This window comes from Petromyzon marinus, chromosome 35 (assembly GCF_048934315.1).
Source record: "Petromyzon marinus isolate PM22_M1 ecotype Great Lakes invasive population chromosome 35, UKy_Petmar_22M1.pri1.0, whole genome shotgun sequence".
In the NCBI taxonomy this organism is placed as follows: Eukaryota; Metazoa; Chordata; class Hyperoartia; order Petromyzontiformes; family Petromyzontidae; genus Petromyzon; species Petromyzon marinus.
In genome coordinates, this window is record NC_133701.1 from 11,740,135 (window position 1) to 11,763,791 (window position 23,657).

The 23,657-nt window shown below is 45.9% G+C and overlaps 1 protein-coding gene across 1 annotated transcript; it reads left to right on the top strand.

The window, feature by feature from the left end:
• The first annotated feature begins 8,383 nt into the window (after positions 1-8,383).
• Positions 8,384-22,911, top strand: LOC116948953 (uncharacterized). The gene is made up of 5 exons (XM_032966266.2): positions 8,384-8,751; positions 9,674-9,826; positions 14,984-15,086; positions 15,831-15,942; positions 21,022-22,911. The coding sequence occupies exons 1-5, from the start codon at positions 8,652-8,654 to the stop codon at positions 21,427-21,429; spliced, it is 876 nt and encodes a 291-aa protein (XP_032822157.1). The 5' UTR covers positions 8,384-8,651; the 3' UTR covers positions 21,430-22,911.
• The last annotated feature ends 746 nt before the right edge of the window (positions 22,912-23,657 follow it).

The window sequence follows — 23,657 nt, forward strand, 5'->3', positions numbered from 1 at the left end:
TTGCGTTTTACCGTTTCGTTTTTTTTAAATTAAGTTTTCAATTATTTGAATGGGTTGTTTGTTTTCCAGCTGTTGAAAGTGTGGTGATGTATTAGCTCTGTCCATCTTGTAACGTGGAGGGATATGATAACTCCTGTAAAACTCATCCAATGTTAACGAAAACGTAGATTAAGGTTGCATTATTAATATTATTATTGGGGACATACCCCATTGGAAACCCACCAAAGGGGTTGCCCAAAACTTGTGGATACACAAAACAGCTCAAAACTTGCTATTTAGAAAATAAAAGTTGAGTTGTGGCACAGGTAAAACCCATTAGGCAATAAATGCTGAGTTTCGATGAGGACCTAGAGCAAATAAAAAAATTGAACGAAACAAAAATAATTGTGTACGTGGTACAATGACTACTCGGTGATCGTTTATTTCTTGTATCGTATCTGTATTTGAAAACTTCCAGCAGTATTTGTTTTCGAGTATGAATCGTCATGTTAAAAATGGCTGTTTCCACACACATTCCCTGACGCGTGGTCGGGTTTTGGGTGCGTGTTCGGCATGATGTCCGACGTTTCGCTTCGCTCCTCCCCACAATGTCGGTGGGGAGCGAAGCAAACCGTCGGACATCATGCCTGGACCGCACACGGTACAACCCGAAAATACACATGGGAGAGCTATACAGCGACAGCCACCACACGAGTTGTAAACTTTTTCTCGATATGTTTGGCTTTCCACATTATTTATTTGCAGGTAAAGTATTTGTGCTTGCATGCGATAGCTTGGCGTGGTGACTTTGCCTTGTTCGTTCGCTAAGTTGTTGCGTGCTGACTCGCTTTACTCGTTATTCAAACATGCCATGCGGTGGCTGCGTGCTTTACTTTCAAATCACGAAGGTTGAGAAAGTGCGCATTGAAATAAAGTATTAAAAAAAATAAGAATAGGTTTTACCCTTTCTGGCAAATAAAACAGTTGTGTTAATATGTACAAACACCAAATAGACACCTTTTGCAAGGAATCAAGTTCGCATTAGCCACACCAGAGACAGCCTTCTTTAGGGCTGAGTCTCACCAGTGTCAGAGCAGAGAACACCAAAAGGCGAACACTACCTATTATTATTTTTCCATACTTTGATACTGGCAAAAAAAAGGTTCCATTTTGAAATAAAGTGTGACGCTTTACGGCTATTTCCAGGGGGGGAAAAAAAATCGCTGTTTAGGCGGGCAGGGTGGCAAAGGTGGTTTACACGTCTGCGCCGGCAGGAAATCCTGTTAGATTCGAACCAGGGGCGGCCCGAGACTAGCTGCCAGCAACTGGCGCCCGAGACGAAGCGTGCAATTGAGGCACCCACCCCCCAAACACCAAGGGCATATCTAGGCTGAGGTTTTTCATGAACTGGGAAACATTTTGCCGCTTTTTTCACTATAATGTTATTTAAGCGTTTTTTTTTACATAGATGCATAGTTATTCGGTTTGTCCGTCCGTCTGCCCAACCAATACATTGAGCATTTTTTAAATGAATTATAATTCATATTCCCTCTGTACGTGCACGGGAATTGAAATTACATCTTCGTTGATGTATTTTTTTACTCGAATTTGCAAACCTGTCGACCCCTTTTCAGTGCTTACCTTATTACAGACCAATTTAGACCTTATTGGTCACCCCGTGCCCTTATAAATGTCAACATTCATCCTACAAAGTCCCAGCACAAGGGAGAAACACAAACAAATAGTCAAAAAGTGCCCTATTTAAACGGATGTATGCCGTATGGACCTGAACAATCAATTTCCCTGTACAAGAATATGGGTAACCGTATGGGTTGACAGGTCAAGTGATTACTTGACACCTTGGGCGACCGCCTAGTTCACCTATATGGACGGTATCCCCTGGTTCGAACCCCGAATACGGACGCATTTCTTGCTTATACTCTTGCGTCTGACGGCAGTAATAAGTTCAGGGGCTAAATGCCAATGTGGAGGTCTGTTGGTCACGACGAGAGAGCCTCAGGAGAGACAGACAGTCCGTGTATCATGTGCTCGTGACTCACCCATAATGTGCTACGTACCTGGCGACCCGAGTTGGATTCCCAATCACGGCCAACACAATTGGCGAATATTTCAACTAATTTTGGACATCCCCTAGGTCGACTCAGCCTCAAATGAGTACCTCGTGTGATGTGTCACATCGCCAAAAGGGAGACGAAGGCGGCTGGGTGTGGTGCTAACCACCCACCTCGTGTGCCGTGCCAGCCTTCATAGGTGCCACTCGCTAACTTCACCTGCTCCAAGTCTGTTAAAGGCTATGCAGGGGAGTTCTGTCTTTGTACAGTATAACGGATTGGAGTTACAATTTCAGCGACGAAAATTGGTTCGGAAGAATTATTTTTTAAAATATTCATAATAACATTTAAGTCACGGAAACAGATGAACAAAACGCTCAAACTTGATTTTCTGCTCAAGTGAGCAGTTGAGCCGGTGATTTTATCCTGTTTACAGGTCTGAGTGAGTGGTGAATCATCCTCATTTCCACGTCGGGAGCGGATCCATCCACAGGTCAATAACTGTTGCGATCCCTACAAAGTGGTCCTCGGTTTACCCAGGAGGGTTCTCTGGGTTGAGCCAACCGCCCAATCATGATTTGAATTCTCAGCATTCCGATTGGGATACGCTCGTCCTCTCGCTGGCTGAGTCACTTGGCTGGATTGTCAGATCGCGTTTAATGTCTGAGCCGGCGAGCCAAAAAATATATCCGTACCCAGCAGCACAAATACAAAGATCCTCCGTATAGCCTTAACAGACTGCTGGGGCAAGTGCTGTAGCAGCACATCACATACTACCAGTCACGTACCTGCAATCTACCAGAAACCCCAAACGTTTACAGTGAGAAGAAATTAACTGTCTTGAGGCTGCCACATTTGCGGAACGATTTCCTTGGTATATCTGCAGGCAGCACTGTGTGTGTGGTGGACCTTGCTACTGTGGTGTTAGATTGTTGTGTCATTTTTCCCTCTGCATCACCACTGCTGCAGGATCTCATCGGTGATGCCGACATCGTGGACAATTGCTGATCACGTTTACTGCTGCCACTTTGTCATTTATCATTGTCATCTTCAGCCATCCCTCATGATCTTGCAATTGCAACAACCCACGCAGCACCAACCTGCTCTGCACACAAGTGAAGTCAAGTTATAATTAAGGGCTTTGGGTTACATTGAGTAAATATAAATGCGTCGTTAATCCCACCACCACCCGACACATTCACATTTACGCGATTTAACCCAAAAACCTTGATTATGAATAATATTGGTCGCGAAAGCCTACACGTTAAACCGAGTCGGGTCAAGTAAATGAAATGTTTTGTTGATATACGTGGCGCCTTACTGGCACAAATCAGCCACGCAAAGCGCCCATCATATTGCAACTCCAACTCAAGGTAAACATTCGAATCTTAACAATGACAAAAAAAATATATTTAAAAACCATCTCCAGTTGCATAAAATATTCAAATTGAAATGCAAGTTTGGGTTGTGAGTTAGTTTTTGTATACCAGTGCAAAGAGATGCGTTGTTGAGTTGTGACCTGCGAGTGGAGTGATGGAATCGAGTGTACGGACTGCTGCGGGCAGGCGTGGCACTGCAAATGAGAGACATCTGTCCCCTGGTCTCATCGTTCCATCTTGCCCACGGTGGACGTCTCAGGCGTGTTCCCTCTCTCGCTTCGAACTTCCTTATTGTGTTTCGTTTGCTGTCCCTTTCCCGCGCACCTCCGATTAGCGCGGTTGGCTACGTACGGTGCGAAAGAAGCGCACCATTGTCCGCCACTCCCTTGTTATTCTCTTGTTGTCCATCATAGAGGTCTTTGGGTGATTGGTTTGCCACGTAAACATTCTCTTGTTATTTCCCTTGTATCGACGTGCACCGAACCAATCATTGGTCACGCTTAATGCCTGCATCAAATTCCTGGAAATGAAAGTAAAAGATTTTCAACAAAATTGCGGTTTGTGCGGCGCTCGGGGTGGCTCGGTGCTAACACTTGCACTTTTGTTCTTTTTCACAGCGGCACTCAGAATTTCCAGAACTTGGACACAATCTTTCGTTAACAGCTCCACAGCACAAACCCATGAAAATGTAGTGAAGTTTTTGGTTTTTGCTGTGTAGCCAACCGAGATTAGATTTGGGTACCGCACAAACTACACTGATCACGTTATCAATTTCAGCTTCAAGGTATGTTTTACAATTTATGAAGCTAATCTCACGTATGTACTGTATGTATGTTGAACTTCTTTGGCACCGTACGCAAATATGAGTTTGCCCTCCTGTCCAAGCTCAGCAATCTGTGTTGATATTTTAAAATTCTATCTTCCAAAGGCAAATCAGTTCATGCCGGGCTTAGTTTCTCACTGATTTTCCCAAGTCACCGGTAGACTGGATGAAGTAGTCACACGAATTGTATGAAAACAAAGTCAGTGATTTCCTGTTGAAATGAGCTTGCATTGAGATGGTACTTAGCTCCTGTTTACAGTTCTGAGCCAGTGGTGTAAATTCCACATTTGTATGACGGGGGCGAGTATTTATTTTATCGAAAAACAAACGTATCACAACTTTCTCACAAAGTGGTACTCATTTTCTATCGTAGTGGTGGGTCAAGTCAGCCCCCATTCAGAATGTGAACTTGAAAACCGTCCGATTGTGAGGCGCTGGCGCTGCTGCTGAGCCACCTGGCCGGATTACAAGGCTAGCACGAGAGGCAGACTCGATGTGATGTGCCAGATCACCAACTCAAACAGATCAGGTTGAAATGAAGCCCTGGGTTAATACCCCTCGTTGTCATCCGTTTACCATTATTTATTTTGCTAAACTATATTTTTTTATTTTATCAGGTAAGGCCCACTGAGCTACATAACTATTTTTCAGTAGCGACCTGGCACACAAAATGATAGCTCAACGAAGTGGTTTATCATGTGGAAATATATAGAAGTCAAATACTCTAAACACATGTTTAGGAGGAAAAACCCTGAGGACCCGGAGAAAAATCTCGCGACCACGGGAAGAACACACAAACTCCAAATATAGACGCGTCAGGGTCGGGATCGAACCCACGACTTCCTGTATACCTGGCGAGGTAGTTAACATCTCCTAGCCACCGTGGCGCCCAGCACCTGCACATGTGTCAATGCACACATTCCTTCCTGTTGCGGTACATATCATTGTAGCTTATCCAATTATTTATGCAGATAATCACATCGTTCCTGAGAGTTGGAAGAACAAATTAGTTAAACAGTATCCTTCCACATTAAAAAAAACTCAAAGTGTTTCTTACAGAAACCATCGGGATAACTGCCTTCTGTGAGTGCATAATTTCTGTGGCATTGACTCAATATTACGTACGGTGCGAAATAAGTTCAACATACATACAATAGAACCGTTTCTCATCAGCAGCCAGGCTTGCTCGTATCAATCCTGGTGAACTACAGTAGGTGTAATAGGCAAGGGCCCTCTCTTTAATATGAGTCCATAATTTGATACTGAAGGGTTATGGAATATAGCCATTACTTTCATTTTTGTACTTGGAGGAACAGATCACAGGATATATATTGTAGAATATGTATTTTGTTGATGGTATTTACAGCACCACCTAACGTCATACACCACAATGTTACATACAGTGTTGTTGCGCCGTTTTGAATATTTATTCATTATTAGAGTAAAGCAGTTTATTCTTGGTGCTATCGTGTATGTGTAGTATTCACTCGTTATTCACAAACTTGCTATCCGCGATTTTGGCTATCTGCGAATCGCATCTGGAACCCTACACGACTGCATCGAGATAGAGAGCAAGTGATGAGATAAAGTAATGATGCACAGCATCATCATAATTTAAGGGAAGTTAATTTTATACCTTTATATTAATTTATTTTACGTGTATTATAACATTTTTGTGTCGTGATAATATTCATGTAATTCATCGATTACACTATGAAAATTCCATACACCCAGCAATCAAATTCACTGTATCTCCGACCATGAACACCTCACCAGTGAACTCAAACACGTACACCAGGCTCTCAAGGCGAATGGATATTCTGGCTACACAATCTGCAAAGCCATCACCCCAACCGTGAGGAAGGAGCCATCTGAAGATCCAATCAAAACCATCACCTTGCCTTACATAGCAGGGATCACCAAAAATATTTCCAAAATCTTGAACAAACACAAGATCCAGGTCAGATTTATCACAGTGCATAAAATTCGTGATCTGATCCCATCTGTGAAGGACAAGATTCCTGGCATGCAATATCCCGGCGTCTACAAAATAACGACATGTCTCGGACCGTGTTCGTGAACATAAGGCAGATCTGAAACACGGCAGGACCAATATTTCTGCCGTGGCTGATCATTACGTTAATGCGGCTGACTCACATGAAATTAATTTCTCAAAAGACGATGGTACTTTGCAAGCCGACTGGCTATCAACAAAGATTCGTTCACGAAGCCATCCATATATACAGACACAATTTCAACCGAGACGACGGTTATAAACTCAGCAATCATTAGAAAGATGTCATCAACCACTTTGGGTCATGACTCGATTTGTTTTCTTGTCAACCTCTACCGTCAACAGTGTGGATGTGTGTAACGAGGTGCAATGCCCCCTCCATCTCGACCCCCCCCCTCTCCCCCTATCTCTGCCCCCCCTCTCCCCCTATCTCTGCCCCCCCCCTCTCTCCCCCTATCTCTACCCCCTTTCTCCCCCCCATTGTCTACTCCTACATTGGCACTGGCTGACTGGCTGCCCAGCCCATGCTGTTCATGTCACACAGTTCTCCTCCCAGCTCTCGTCCCCTGCCCACTCACTTTGGAAATCCTTATAAGGAGTTGCATTTGGAGGCTTGCCCCCTCTTTTCTCTCCGCTTGATGAACACCGCTTGTGTTGCGATCGAAACGTCGTGGGCTTTTGCTTTTATTATTTTCAATGTATTTTATTAAATTTTATTTTATTCTATCTACGTGACTTTACCGAAAGAACCAAGACTACACTATGTAACACGATTTTTGTTCCTGGGTAGTGTTATTTTCTAATTGTTTATGCCTCAAAAGTATAGAAAATGGATATTATTCCCCACAAACGTTGCCTTTGTGACCAGGACTTTATGTGAAGGAATGACACAAATGCACACCACGTTTTCTCATTGAAAAATAGCTACATTTCAAAATATCACTGTCCTGGTCATAAAAGCAAAGTTTGTGGGGAATAATAACCATTTTCTGTACTTTTGAGGCATAAGCAATTGGAAAATAACACTTACTACCCAGGAACAATATCAACACATTTTGTTACACAGTGTTATTTATGTATTTATTTAAGGTAATTCATTTAAAAGGCCAATATCATTATCCCAGAAATTTGCTATTTACGAGTATCTCAGGAACGTATCCCTTGCGAAAATCGAGCGAAACCCGCATGCAATTCCCCCCCAATCCATCGTCACACGGCATCACAAAAAGTCAGACCCCCCCCCTCAAATATGACGTCACAAAGCTCTGCCCCCCCCCCCCCCAAAATAAAACATGCTTCAAATCGATTTAAACTATTGTCATTGTAGTGCGTATTTAATGTGGCGCTGCACTGATGTTGTAGGAGAAAACATTCATTAAAAAAGTCTATTTAATTAAGTAGAACGTCGATTTAAAGCTTTCGTGGCTGCAAGGATTCATCTTCTTTGGTTCTTTATTATTTTATTCTCATTCTACGTGACTTTACCGAAAGAACCAAAGAAGATAAGTAGAACGTGTTGTCTATATTTATTTAAAGTTGCTCATTTTGATTTGACGTCACATTTCTCAACACCCCCCCCCCCTTGTCACACATCGTCACAAATGTCTGACCCCCCCCCCCCTCCAGGTGCGTGACGTCATTTATGGACGGCCCCTAATGAGACAATTAAAACTATTAAGAAAAGTAAGTGGGCTCGGACAGGACACTTTGTTCGAAGGGAGGATGGCCGATAAACACGAATTAGAACGGAGTGACGGCCGAGTGGTGTAACGCGTCACGTGCGCACCCGGGCATCCACGTGGGAAGCAATTGGGCGTTCAAACAGTGACGTCACGCGCGCGCTGCCTGTTCTCATTGGGTGGGCGAATGCGGGAAGAGCCTTCAAATTTTGATTTAAAGCTTTCGTGACTGCAGTAATTCATATTCTTAGCTCTTTCGGTAAAGTCACGTTGAAGGGAAACAATAAAATAATAAAAAATATATAAAACAATACAAATTTATTATTTTATTGTTTCCCTTCAACGTGACTTTACCGAAAGAGCTAAGAATAAGAGCCTTCAAATTCGAATCTCGTCCGCGAATAAGGCGCCAACTTCAGACTGCAGGTCGCGAATAAGCCGCTCGGGCGAATAAACGGCCAATGTCCGCGTCCTTGCATAACACGTGCGTTGGCGCGTGCGGCCAACGTAAGGTTTTTAAAAACAAACAGCAACCGAAGAATCCGTTGAGAGTAATTTTTTTTTTTAAAACGAAATCAAAACAAGCATACGATTAACTTAACCGGCGATTGCACCATTAAACCCCTCTCACCAAACCACCACCAACGTTGGGTGCGTCATGTCAACGACGCCAAATGGTCAAGTCTGGAAGCTGGTCTCCAGCAAATGATCTCCCGACAGCTTCCAATGCTCCTGCCGCTGTTGGCGCCGTTGTTGGTAGCATCCGCGGACTCTTACTACGGACAGGAGCTCGATAGGCTCGCAGGTACCAACGAACAGCGGAGAGAGACTGTGCAGTGGTGGTGGTGGTGATGATGATTCTGATGATGTGTTTTTTTTAGCTCTTTCCACCGAAACTTTCGCATGGTAAGCCCAGGGAATTGCGCTTCCGCGTTGGAGATTTGTCTTCAGACTTTTTTGTTTGTCTCGCGGCAGAAGTGTTCGCAAAGGAACAATTGAGCGATGTACCTGGGGCGCTTGACTTTAGACTTCAGAGACAGGAAATCGGAGCGGTATGGACGACAGAACGCACGCCTGTTGACATCTTCCAAACTGTTAATAAAAGTCACTTGGAAGGCTAGAAGGCAGTGAGTGCTCTTCATTGATTGTCAGAGCTGGGGGGGCACTTTCGCCGATGAGACATCCACCAGCGTGACGACCGCCACACCATTTTAAACCATTGGTGATTGACAGCAGCACGATGATGATGATGATCGTGCGGGCCTTGCGATGAAGAACCATTGCGTTGAAGGGATTCCGAACGATGGTCAAGAATAATAGCGGAGTGCGGGCAGCCAGAGGCATTGTAACGCGTCCCTACAGCACACCCAACGAGGAGCTGGGAGTGATGACATCAGTTCGTGTGCTGGGTTGGATTAGACGGGCAGCGGTAGTGTAGTGGTTAGCGCGCTGCCCTACGAACCTGACCACCAGGTCGACTCAGCCCCAAATGAGTAGCTGGTGCTGTGTGTAGTAAACATCGCCACTGGGGAGACAAAGGCGGTCGGGCGTGGTGCTGGCCACCCACCCACCTCGTGTGCCATTCCGCTAGCCAGCACTTGACCCGACAGTCTGCAAAGGCTATATGGGGGATGTTGCATCGCAGGTTCGTGAGAGATTTGAGTTGGCCCACATCCAGCAGTGGAATGATCTTGGCTGATGATGGTGGTGGTGATTGCGTTTCACAGATGATGCGGACGAGGTGAAAGTGGGCTGCGACCTGAATCCGTGCCAGAACGGGGCGACGTGCGTTGCGGACAATCGCCGATTGCTGGGCTTCCGCTGTCTCTGCTCGCCATCCCACATCGGCGACTTCTGCCAGGAACACCAGGCTGGCCATTGTGAGTTACAGCAGCGGCAGCTATCGCTGTGGTCCACGAGCACAGTGCAGGACGCTGTATTGCACTCGGCCCTGGGGTCGGCAACCGAAACAACGGGAAGAGACATTTTTTTTTCACCAATTCGGTAAAAATTCAAGAGCCGCAATTCACGTGAATACGAGACGGTTCTTAATAAATAACGTCACGCAAACAGTCCTTGATGAGCCGCACGAGGCTCCGGAGCCGCAGGATCCTGACCCCTGCCCATGGTAATCTGAACTTCCATGGTGAACTGGACTTCCATGGTCATGGCTTGGCAACCAAAATATCAAGAACAGCCATTATTTATCGAATTTCAAGAGCTGTGCTACAGGCCTTAAAGAGCCACATGCAGCTCCGCTGCCGCAGGTTGCTGACCTTTGCACTTGTCGGTGTCACCAGAGGTGTTGCAGCATAACTTTAGCGGTTCCAATTTCTTATACGTGGCCAAAAGTAGTTAACTGAAACGAGCGTGATTATCAAGTGATTCATTCTCATGAGCCACCAAGATAAATTGTTAATTCTGAAGTTCTGCTGCCTTATGTGGTACTGTACTACCTTCTGCTCTGGCCCTCTCCTGGTTTTCCTAAGGTCGTCCTCTTGTTGAGAAAGCTGTCCTGGGAAATCTGTTAATTAAAATTCCTGGTTTCTGTCAGTTGTATTATAATAATGCACCACTCAAGGCAATGCATTTACGAGCGTTTTGTAATTGATAATCGTGGAACCAGTTGAGCGGCAGGTTCGTGTGTGGTGGGATAATGTATAGGTGTCCACACCACTCCCAAGATGCCTGGCTAGAGTGGAGGAGTAGGCCAAAATGCTTTCTAGAGAGGCTCTCTAAAGCGGCCAGGAATGGAGGCCCTATTCTCAGCAGTGGCATGAGCAAACAATTGAAGGGCTTCGCCTTTCCCAGCTTTAATAGTGGAGGCATGGGCTTAATTTCTCACTGGATGTTTTCCAGGTTACTAGTCGACTGGAGTCGGTGGCAAGTGACCACAACCACAGCCATAGTGAGGAGAGATATACAGAATGTCGTGTGCAGGGTGTGGAAATATGTTCCGGATCGCTGACCCAGACTGACCCGGCTGAAAGCTCTGGGTAGAGGCATTTGGGGTGAAGTGGTGTTGCAATAGTTTTATCGTTGCAATATAAACCGGCGATCTGCTGATGGTAATTTCCTGTTAAAATTACAAGATATCAAAATGATTTCCTGCTCAAATGAGCCCTGGGCCAATGGTGGAAATTCTACATTCCATAGTAAAAAAGTGGTATTATTTGTATTGACCCAACCAGGATTTGAACTCGCAACCTTCTGATGGGGAACCGCTGACTCGACCACTGAGCCACCTGGCCGGCTAAAAATATTCCAGGTTGGCTTGAGTGGGAAACCATTGTACAAATTGGGTCAGTGGGAGCATGCCAACCATCAGCCTATCCAGCTGTGCAAATTCATCATCGTGGTATTAATCTATTAAATGGTTCTTAACTCCTAAGCCGTGGCCATGAATGTTGAACATTTAATTGGACCGCATGAATTTATGAAAAAATAGAAAAGTACTTTTTTAGGATTATGGTCAAAAGAGCATTTAGTTTACATGCGCGCATAAACACACAAACACACAAAACAGTAATAACCGGCATTTACCGCAATGTGCTGGTGGTGTCACTGCAGTGCTACGTGTACTCTCAGACCACCTTGTAGCATCGACGGCCCGCAGGGAGGTCACGGAACGGACCAAAGGTTAATAGGTAGACACCCTGGTCTGTTAGCATTTTCATCGTTATCACCTGCGTCTGTCTTTTGACCTGCCAAAGAACCTTTGCCATGCCACTTGGCCTCTAGAGTGCAGTAGCACACGCATACACACTACAAAGTAGAAAATCAAAGACCGAGATCCTCCATATGGCCTTTATAAGCTTTTGGGACAATTACTATTTGCGACAATCACAAAGGGGTAGTTTTGCCGGCACCACAAAGGGGTGGCTTGGCCGGCAATATGTTCAGTCACCATTGCCTCCAAAGTGATTGGACTTATGCATCATACCAGCCACTCATGTAAGGCTGAGTAAACCCTCGGACCGTTTCTGATATCACTCACCACTGATGTTAGCAGTGGCTTCGATTTGAATTCAGGTCCCCAGTTTGCTAGTGCGGTCCACTGCATTACAAAACCGCCCACACACAGATACATCATACGTATACAAAAACAAAATCTGTACTGTACACTATTTTGGCTGAGTCAGAATATTTATTTATACTGGAGGAATCCGATGAGCTGTGAAGCTCTTTTTTTACAGATGACTAGTAGGGACGGGTAAGAACGTTACAACAACAAACAGTACAAATACATGATAGTAGAGTACAAAAACATGATAGTAGACAATGCAGTACATCCTATCTGTACCGTCAAGGTCACGATGTAGAGATACGCCTGTCCTCAATCTCAGCAGAAGTTCCCATCGGGAATTCTCTTATGTTCTTGTGTATGTCAGTAGCAATGTGTGCAGGAGCTCGATGGCGATGATGATGTCTGCTAACCACGAGAGGGCTTCAGGAGAGAGTTGGTGTAGTTTTGTGATGCCTCCTTTGTTGAAGGAGCACAGACTACCGTGGTTTACTGTATGGTTCATAGTTTTGGCTTCGTGACCGCAATTGTATTACCGTAGCTTTTGTCGCATTTTTTTCCCATTTATGAAGGAGATGTTGATGTTCCGATGATGTTGATGGTTACACCAATGTCTTCGAAGAGGAATGCCAAAGCCTGGAGGCGTGATGTTTGGGTCTCTAATGAGGCGTTTATTCTTGAAGTATGCGTTCCTCTCTGCTCGCTAGCGTTCTTCTGGATTTGGGTGAGATTCTAGGATGTCATCTCTCCAGGAATGACCTAGGGGACGTGGAACTAAGTCTAGACTCGAGACATCTATTTGACCCTGTATGAGATGTCTCTCCTTCAGAATTTTTTTTTTTTACAATCGTGGATCAGCTACACTGAGACTGCACGAGCAAACCACCCAAAGCACATTTCAGACGAAGAGTCGGACAAGGGGCCACGCTTCGCCAAAGTGATTCAAACGCGACATCACAATATGGTTCTCATTGTAGGAGTGTGGACTTTTTGCAGACAGGACTGAGAAGTAACCGACAGAGATGAGCACGACCCGGTCGCCGTTTTGTTTGTTTGTGGAATTTTTACAACCGAACCGCCGCCGCAGTGTAACGCACTTTAATCTTTCTCCTAAGAGGTTACAGTGCGTGGCGACGCCCCAGCGATGCTTGCCACAAATAACTCGCAACTCTGCGCAGTAAATTTACTGACGCATTACACTCATGGCACGACCACGAATGTTTTTTTTTATCCTGCGAGTTGAAAGTCGTTATCAGTAGGAGGAGGGACGCATGCACACAAAAGACAAAATCCCCCGCATAGTCTTAACAGACTTTTTGTTTATGCTCCTCGACCAGATCAGCAAGGTATTATGGTTCATCTGTGGCAAGCACTTAAAAATGCCCCCCCGTTGTAGCCTTTACAGACTTTTTTGGCAAGTGCTGTTAGGGAGCACCTATGAATGCCGGCACAGCATGGCAGCATTATGCCCGACCACCTTTGTCTCCCCAGTCGTGATGCTCATACACTGAACCAGGTACTCATTTGAGGCTGAGTCGACCTAGGGGGAGCCCCAGGACCAGTTCAGATAATCGTCACTGGTGTTGGCCGTGAGTGGGAATCAAACTCGGTTCCCCTGGTTCGTAGCGCAGCGCACTAACCGCTACACCACCGCTCCCCACACACATAAAAAAAAGACAAAGACCCCCGTATAACCTGTAACAGACTGTTGGGGCAAGTGCCGTTCGCGAGCACCTATGAAGGCCGGCACGACACACAAGGGGGTGGGTGGCCAACACCACGCCCAGCCGCCTTTGTCTCCCCAGTGGTGATGTTTACACACCACATCAGGTACTTGTTTGAGGCTGAGTTGACCTAGGAGAGGCCCAGGACCGGTTAATATAATCGTCACTGGTGTTGGCCGTGAGCGGGAATCGAACTTGGGTCGCTGGATTTGTAGCGCGGCACGCTAACAGCTACACTACTGCACATACATATACGCACTCTCACACACATGTACACACACACACACGCAGAAACAGGTTGACCCAATGTTGAAAGTGCTTCAGTGCTCCGATGAGCTCATCTCTGTCGGTGGTCCTGAGCCACTGGTGGAAATTACTCGTACTCTTTGGTTTTTTCGGTAAAGTCACGTAGGTAAAATGAAATAAATGAAAACAACTAAATTAAATCACGACGTTTCGGAGGCAACACAAGCTTCCGTCTTCAGGTGGAACAGTCACAGCAAAATAGCTGTATCAAGTGAACAGCTCTGGGACACACGAGATTATATACAGGTTAAGGGGGGGGAGGAGAAGCCAGGAAGGAACGTGGATGGGGAGGGGCTAAGTTAAGCCGCATTTTGTTATGCTGCAGGGGGTTCGGGGGGAAGCGATGGCGCGCTGCACGAGAGCGAGTACAACCACTGGTAGAAATGGAAATGGCTGTACAATTATAAGGCAGCTAAAGTTTGACTTGGTTGGTGACATCTTTCCTGGTTGCTCAATTACTCATTCCCGTCACAAAGACCAAAAATCACATTGTAAGATTACCACAATGTAGTACGTCTTTTATTGACCCTTGAAGGATGATTCATTGACCTGGCCCGGATTCTAATCTAAGACCTCCAGAGTCTGAGCTGGCTTGTCACTGCTGCGGTGACAACGAGCTCACTCTTATAGAAAAGATCCGTATCATTCCCTAGTAATATAATGCTATTATTATTATTATTCCATGCATCTATCAACCGCTGGATGAAGGACTCCCCATGCTGTGGCAGTCATGGGGGTTGTTTTTAATGAGGCGCTGATGGATTGGTTTCGACTTCATGGAGCCTCATCAGCAGGTTATGCAACAGTCAAACCATTGCTAATGAGCATCTCAGTGTTATGAGACAGAGGCAGGTGGGGTGGGTTACGTGGAGGGTCATTTTATTCCTAGTACCATGGCCCGTGACACTCACGCTTGTACACCACTGGAGAGAGCGTGGAGGGAGCCTCTGCTGTGTTTACGTCGTCGCAACGTTGCATTTCAGCCTCGGGGCACGTGAGCTGGAATGTGCTCGGATTGGCAATTTCCAGCGCCGTGCTGCTGATTGCTCTGCTCGCCTGCATCGTCTATCTGCTCGTCAGAGTGAGGTGAGCTCCCATCCTCCCGCTTTTGGCACAAACGGCAGCTCCGCAAATTCTGTGCGTGTGGGTTGCATGCGTGTGCATGTTTGCCACGCGTGTATCTGTCAGCGTGCGTGTGTTGCATGTGTTGGTGTCGCGGTTAGCTCGCTGCATTACAAACCTGGCGGCCCGGGTTAGATTCAACACCAGTGACGATTTATCTGAACCGATCGTGGGCCTCCCCTCAGTCGACTTAGCCTCCAATGAGTCCCTGGTGCAGTGGGTTAAACATCGCCACTAGGGAGACAAAGGCGGTCGGCCGTGGTGTTGGCCACCCACCCCCTCGTGTGCTGTGCTGGCCTTCATAGGTGCTTGCTAACAGCACTTGCCCCCCAACAGTCTGTTACAGGCTATACGGGGGATCTTTGTGTTAGTGTGTGTGAGGAGCGGTGGTGTAGCGGTTAATGCGCTGCACAACGAACCTAGCGGGCCGAGTTTGATTCCTGCTCACGGCCAACATCAGTGATGATTATCTGAACCAATCCTGGGCCTCCCGTAGGTCGACTCAGCCTCAAATGAGTACTTGCTGCGGTGTGTAAACATCGACCACGAGGGAGACAAAGACGGCCGGGCGTGGTGCTAGCTACCCACAACCCTTGACACTTCGCATAACCTCAAGGTGCACCTAGCCTGACACAAGTACTGTTATGATCACACCACCACTTACAGACGAACGGCAGTTGTTGTTGTTGTTGTTTGTGTCATGTGCAGACACTACTTTAAAGATCTGCAGAGCACGCTAAAGTCCCTTCAGGATGCGCTGACAACGAGGTGGAGGAAGCAGCCCGGCCACAAGATGGACTCGCGACTGCTGCTGCAGCAGGTCCGCGAGCCTCAGGGGACACACTCCCCATGAAACCCCTTTTCCACTTGCACACCCAAGCTGAGCCGATGCGTGACCCTGTATGTACGTATGTTGAACGTGTTGTTCGCATCGTGCGTAGCCAACCGTGCTAATCGGAGGTGCGGGGGGAGGACAACTAACTATGGGCCTCTGTGTGAGTCTTTGAATATGTGTGCTGAACTTATTTCGCACCATACATAGCCAACCGTGATAATCGGAATGTCCGCGGGAAGGACAACATTTATGCCGAGTTGCAAAGCCAAGATCCACTTCCGTCCAGCGTCCCTCGCTGTTATCTCACTGGCGGGATCTAGGGTGGCATGTGTGGGCGCTGATTGGAATTACTTAAGCACCCATATTTTATGTTTATAACAGCACCCATTACTCGGTGACGTTTCTGCATTGGCAGTGGTACACACGTACAAAGAGCAAAAACACTCAGCACGTGCCTTAATACTATGTGGCTTTAAAAATAACACGTATATATATATACATAATGGACAACCCACACTGGTTCAATTGATAGTTGACTTTTCACATTTTTAATTGTACCTTCTCTGTCAAAGATACGTTTGCGGCAGATGTATTAATTCACTTCAGGCATCCGCATCAATCCACCTGCTCTCAAGATTTTCGCTTTAAATTGCCTAACGTATCTAGGGATGCCACCTCCGAGGTACAGGGCAAAAAGAATAAGAAAATTGACAATCCTTTATTATTTAAAGTTGGCTGGTGAAAGGGAGTTCCAGACCACGGGGGCAGCAGAGGTGAACAAGTGACCTCCCACTGAGCGAACGGTTGAGGGCTTTGACAGAAAGCCTCAGTTGCTCGAGTGAAACATTCTAGAGATTAGTAGAGTGAGAAGAGACGGCGAGGGTGATCCTTGAAATCGACCTGAAATCGGACTGGGAGTCGGTGGAGGGATTGGAGGATCGAGCGACGTGGTATTTATTATTTATAGTTTACAGTGGCGTGTGAGAAGTCTCGAAGCCGCCTTTTGGATTATCTGGAGATTGGAGGAGGGGGATGTGGGGAGATGACAGACGTGAGGAGGTGAGGGATACGGCGACGTCGTAGAGGAGAGGGCTGCAACAACGAAGAGCTCAGGATCAACAACTCAAAGGTTTCGCCCACTCTTCCTCGGTGCGACGTCGGATTTTAGGTGCGATTTTGGCAGCATTTATGTGAATGATGTTGTACTCAAACGAAGCACAAGGGCACCCTTCCGGAAATTTGTAAGAATAGCGGGTGCACGTCCCGTACCGCCCATGCACACACGCAGTTCCAGTTAATCGGGGTGCCTTTTTCGTATAAACGTTTTCCTTTTCTTGCTTTGTGGTTTCATTCGGTGAATGTTCCCACGCACATTCTTGGAAGTGAGAAGTTAGGCAAATGTTGCAAACCCACAGTTAAAAGCAACAAAAAATTGTCACGATAAGAATTGTGGTTTTCTTGTTGTTTAAAACACAATTGTGGAGAGTTTTAGAAAACGCGGCTTAGGTCGGCGGGTTACGCACGCGCGGGCCTGAGCACACTGTTACCACCCCAGTAGTTGTGTCCGAGTACGTCCGACGTCACAATGGTACTGTGGCATTTCACTATCATCGAGTGGCGTGGTTGGCGTGGGCCCTCGTGTGCAAGCAATTCAATGGGGGGGGTGGGGGCGGGGAGTCCCCCTGCTTAAAGTCTACCCCCCCACCCTCATCGTAGCCCGGTGCCTGCCTGGGCCCCTCCTGAAAAAAGAAGCTAAGAGCTCAGTGGGCTTTACCTGGTGACATAAAACAAAAGTTCCGTTTTTATTTTTTATTTGTTCGCTTACCTTTCTTATGCAGTGAAACCTTGGATTGCGAGCATAATCCGTTCCGGTAAACGTGCTCGTAATCCAAAGCACTCGTATACCAAAGCGAATTTCCCCGTAAGAAATCATGGAAACTCAAGATGATTCGTTCCACAACCCAAAAATACTGTATTCATGTAAAAATTATTAATACAAAGTACCTTTTTATATTTTTATTATTTCAATTGAATATAAAGTAATCTAATTTATTAATTACATTTAATCGTGGCTGGTGTGAGGGAGACGAGAGAGAGGAGAGGAGGATAGTTATTGTGTGGGACGACTTTCACTTGCAGTACAGTTACTAAAGAACAGTCATTACACTTGGACACAAAAAAATGCTTTACGCACACACACGTGGTCACAACACTATAGTACTGTAGTAAACAGTATACACGTGGTCACAACACTATAGTACTGTAGTAAACAGTATACACGTGGTCACAACACTATAGTACTGTAGTAAACAGTATACACGTGGTCACAACACTATAGTACTGTAGTAAACAGTATACACGTGGTCACAACACTATAGTACTATAGTAAATAGTATACACGTGGTCACAACACTATAGTACTGTAGTAAACAGTATACACGTGGTCACAACACTATAGTACTATAGTAAACAGTACACACGTGGTCACAACACTATAGTACTATAGTATACAGTATACACGTGGTCACAACACTATAGTACTGTAGTAAACAGTATACACGTGGTCACAACACTATAGTACTGTAGTAAACAGTATGCACGTGGTCACAACACTATAGTACTGTAGTAAACAGTATACACGTGGTCACAACACTATAGTACTGTAGTAAACAGTATACACGTGGTCACAACACTATAGTACTATAGTAAACAGTAAACGCTCGCACGGATGTTGACTATACGAGTGAGGCACGCCGACTGAGACCGAGCATGGGAGATGATTATCCACAATCCCGCAGCGAGAGAGAGAGAGAAGAACCATTGGCTCGGTTGTGATCACGTGACGCTCGGCAGACAAAGCGTGTACTGCTCGTATTGCAAGACATCGCTCGTTTATCAAATTATTATTTATTTTAAAAATTTGCTCGTCTTGCAAAACACTCGCAGACCAAGTTACTCGCAATCCAAGCTTTCACTGTACTTTGAACTCCTAGAGTGTTTTTGTACTGTTTGTTGTTGTCAGCTTCTGACCCGCCCCTACTGGACATCTGTGAAAAAGAGCTTTGTAGCTCATTGCATTCCTCCAGTATTGAATAAAGATTCTGATTCATGAGGCCCTGGTGCAGTTGCACGGCCTGCGCACTCGACGGGCCACGCCACTAATTCTCAGTACAGTATTGATACTTTGAACTCATGTCGGGTAGCACAAGGTAACACAACAAGAGGAACCTCGACAGGATGTTAAGAGTAGAAGATGTCAGTTCCTTCCGTGCATCATTTAGAAACATTAATTTTTATTATTTTGCTGCTGTAAATTTGCACGTGATAAGTCACTTTGTTGAGCTGTCATTTGTAGCCAGGTCGCTTCTGAAAGAAAAGTTAATAGCTCAGTGGGCTTTACCTGGTAAGATAAAAAAAAATAGTTTGGTTTTATTTGCATATATTTTTAAGTTAAATGTGTTTACCTTTCCTATACTTTCCACTCTTATGTTTTTTTGTATTGTTTGTTGTATTGTTCTGAACCGCCCCTTAATGTACATCTGTGAAAAATAGCTTCATAGCTTATCGGATTCCTGCAGTATAAATAAATATTCTGATCGGTTTGATCCCGAAGCACCCACGGGTGAAATCCACATTCTCTTTTGGAGGCCACCTTTGGGTTCGCCCAGAGGGCAATAGCACCCATTTCATCCACCCCTGAGAAGGGATGATGAGAGGCTCTCGGTCAATCACCGAGCAATCCAGATTGGAAAATCTCGGTGTCGTGTGGGGGCAGAAGTATTCGCGGTGTGCGCAGCGTGGGTGCCTGGGTCGGGCCTGCCAGGTCGTTCTGCTCCAGGCGCTAGACTGTTAGTCGAAGGGGAGTGCGAGTTCCACTCAGCATATGGCCTGTCCGGAGGTCTAGGAGATGAGCGCTGCATTGTGGGAAACCCAAGAGTGTGTGTGCCATGTCGTGTGTTGGCCCCCTGTGGGGTGCGATGGGGTAGCGGTTTGCGCACTGCGCTTCGAACCCGGCCACCCGAGTTGTTGAGTGGAGAATATTTGAACCGTGGTGCTGTGCCAGCCTTCTTAGGTGCTCGCTAACAGCACTTGTCCCAACAGTCTGTTAAAAAAGCCAAATGAGAGATCTTTCTTGGCGCCTGCCAATGATCCGAAAAAACTTGAAGGTTAAGCATACTGCATGGACTTTTTATTGAAATGTATGGGAGTGATGTCAGGGCTATCATGATGTAAATATGCATTTGACCACAATTTTTAAGTCTCACTAAGCAAACAAAATAAGACCAACTGTAGCTGTGAGTTTAGTGGGGAAAATATTCACGTGCAGCCCTGCAATGTATTGCTCGCCTCACTGCTGGCAAGAAGGGTCTCCATGAGAGGGAGGTCAAGAGAGTCCCTCTGGGCGGGGGGGTTATTTGTCCTACTCTACCACACTGGCCAGACGTCTTGGGAAAGGTTGGCGTGTCCACACTTTACCCCACCAAACTTAAATGCCAATTGACTAGCTGTAGTGTGCCTGTGTGTGTTCTGCTGCGTGGACAGGCGGGGAGATTTAAGTAACTTGGCACTTTGTTTCAAATGCCGTGTCAGTAGATCGAACCGACGACCTCTGAATTGCAAGCTCGGTGTGCTAACCATTACACCGCGGCAGCATCTATAATTTAAAATAGAAAATTTCCAGTCTTTTCCAGTTTGAGAGAGGTTTCCAAAGACCACTAGATCCTGAATGTCAAAGGTAGGCCACTGAACGTCTCTGCGATGTGTGTTCGGGTTGTACCACATTTTTTTGTCACGATATCTGACGTATTGTCCTTTGTGATGGCGGCTTCTCCAGGAATTGTATGGATTTATTCCACATTCTCCCTCGATTGTATTAAGTCACCGGCTGCCGCAGGTCTTTGATGTAGGCCAGCCGATCTTATTAATTACCTTCTAAACAGAAATGTTACAAACCCACTTGCTGTGCGTGAAAGAGCTACACAGCCACAAACGTGAAAACCTAAACGACTTTTAAATTCATGGCCGCTGAAATATGTTTGTTTTTATTGTTCGTTTTCGCCGCAGATGGGATCAAGCCACGGAGGCCACTGCACTGATTCGGCGGCGTGCGAGATCATTCCTCTCGTGCGAAGGGAGCCCCACCATGAGCTGGCGAGCCACCACCCCCACCACCCGCTGGCCCCGCTCGCCTCCACCACCGCCACGGTGCCGTCCACGTGCGCCCGCGACGCCTCGCAGTGGAGGCGGGCGTCCCCCGAGCCGCGCTGCAGCTTTCACGTGTCGGCCCGGCGCGCCCCGTCAGACGCCGTGGCCACGCTGCACTTCATCGAAGATGACGAAGACGACGACAGCAGATCGTGCGAAACTGACAGCTTCATCGACCGTGACTCCCGGGGGGGTAGCAGCTGCAGTGCGGATGGAGAGATGACCCCCTTGACCTCTCCTGCGAACCAGGCGACGGCCAGGAAATAGGTGCAAGTGCATGTTAGGGATGCGTGACCGGATTTTGGATTTTTTCCAAAAATACCCAAGAAATCTGGCCTAAATATGACATTTCGAATGATCCGGAATTTTTTGTTTTAATTTCGGATTGATTGTAAACTGCAAGGTAACCGGAAGTGATGTCACTCCCATTATGTAGGTCATTGTGTGTGGAGGTGTCGTGGTCCAAATGAGAATTTACATTCTCCCTCACTGGGTAAAACCACATAGCTGCATCGCCCCCTACGGGTGATGCCACATTTGCTTAATTTATGAAAATATAACACTCTTCTTTGTTACGGTTGAATTATTAGACTGATGTAACTTTGTGGAAAAAAATATATGAAACTATAAAAATGTCAAATACTTCAATAATTACAATTGGTTCATAAACAATGAATGTGTTATTACAATGTAATACATTTAAATAAAAAATATTAAATTCAGGCCGAACAATAAAATAATCCAATATCTCAAACAAATGTAACATATCACTCATCCCTAATGTGTGTATATATATACTTTACTAACAAGCAGGTCGTCCTATGGACAGGGTGACAAGACACTCGTATGGCACTCACCTGACCCTGGTCAGACATTCACCACCATCCTGACCCTCACCCCTCACCGGTCCTTAACTCACTTGAGCCACACAATATAGCGGAAAGCCCTCCCTGCCTCCGCACACTCACGCCACTCCCCATCAGCACGTACGTTTCTGCTTGTACAATTTTGTATGGGGGACGTGATGTGCCGTGGGTGGGTCGGTGGGTGGTCCGTTGTAAATGTTCCACAAAGACTTACAGATCAATCAGGACAGCTACGCAAAAAAGAGGACAATTCTAGTGGGGACAGGGAGGCCCTCCGAGTGATCTTGGTCGATATTTCATTCATGCAAAGATGACTTGGCTGGAAGATACAAAAATGTATACCGTCCCTAAGCGAACAGGCAAGAGGAGCTGAGAGCAGAAGTGCAAAGTATCTTCAAGCATGAGTGCTGGTTGGGTGCTCATCTGCCCTGGCTACGGTTGCCACTTCTGAGGTATAAAAGCCAGAACATACCGTGGGATGAAAGGTAATATTTCACGATACCGGAAAAGGGGAGAACTGTTCGTCAATACACTTTCTTTAATGGTGCATTATTACACAGCTGTCCCAGTAAGACTTAGAGATTTCTCAGGACGGCTACCTGCAAAACACCAGGACAAGTTGCAGCAACCCTAAAACCTTGGCTGCCTTGAGCTAATAGAAACTCCACATTTACTGGGTTCGGGCCCAGGTACTGCATATATTCCTTGTAAAAAAATGTATAAATAACTGACGTTTACATTTCCAGCTCCCAGTTTGTGGAAATGTCTCTGTCCTCATCTCTGCTGGTGGGCGAGAGGTGAATTCCACATTGTTAAGGCAGGTCCCATGGTCCGAACACAAAGTGAAAAACAAATGTGTGAATAAATTTCGATTTAAAGCTTTCGTGACTGCAAGGATTCATCATCTTGGTTCTTTCGGTAAAGTCACCACGTAGAATGAGAATAACACAATACAACAAAATAAGAATACAATTCTCCCGACGTTTCGGCCACAACACAAGGCTACTTGTGTTGTGGCCGAAACGTCGTGAGAATTTTAGTGTCTTGTTTTGTTTTATTGTTTTATTCTCATTCTACGTGGTGACTTTACCGGAAGTACCAAGAAGAAAAAAGGTGTGAATAATTAACTGGTGTTTGATGATGCCTGTTCAAAATGTTACCTAAATATTTACAAAGATAGTTGGAATGTATTTCATCATTGCCATAGTCTGCCATTGTCAAGTCACTGCTGAATGAAGGCTCTCCTCCCCAAGCCGCTGACACCTCTAACAATTCCACGATGTCACTATCCACCCAGCACCAGTTAAAAAACAACAACTCGGCCACTACATCTTGGGGCGCATTCAGATTTATTTGGTGGGAGGCGGTGGATATGAACCCCGTGTTAATTCACTGTTTACGTTAAATCGGTGGGGACTGCTTGTGTCACTGAGGGGAACTCCTTGAGATGTGGATGTGTAAGGAAGTGGGGTGTGTGATGATTAAGCCACCAATTGAAATTGGTCACAGTGCTAAGGAGTGAGTCACCTCTCTTGTGAACCATGTTAGGGTTACCTTAAATTCCATTCTTGGGGGTTGACACCCCCATTACAATGAAAATTTATTATCTTGTCATTCATTAGGCACGTG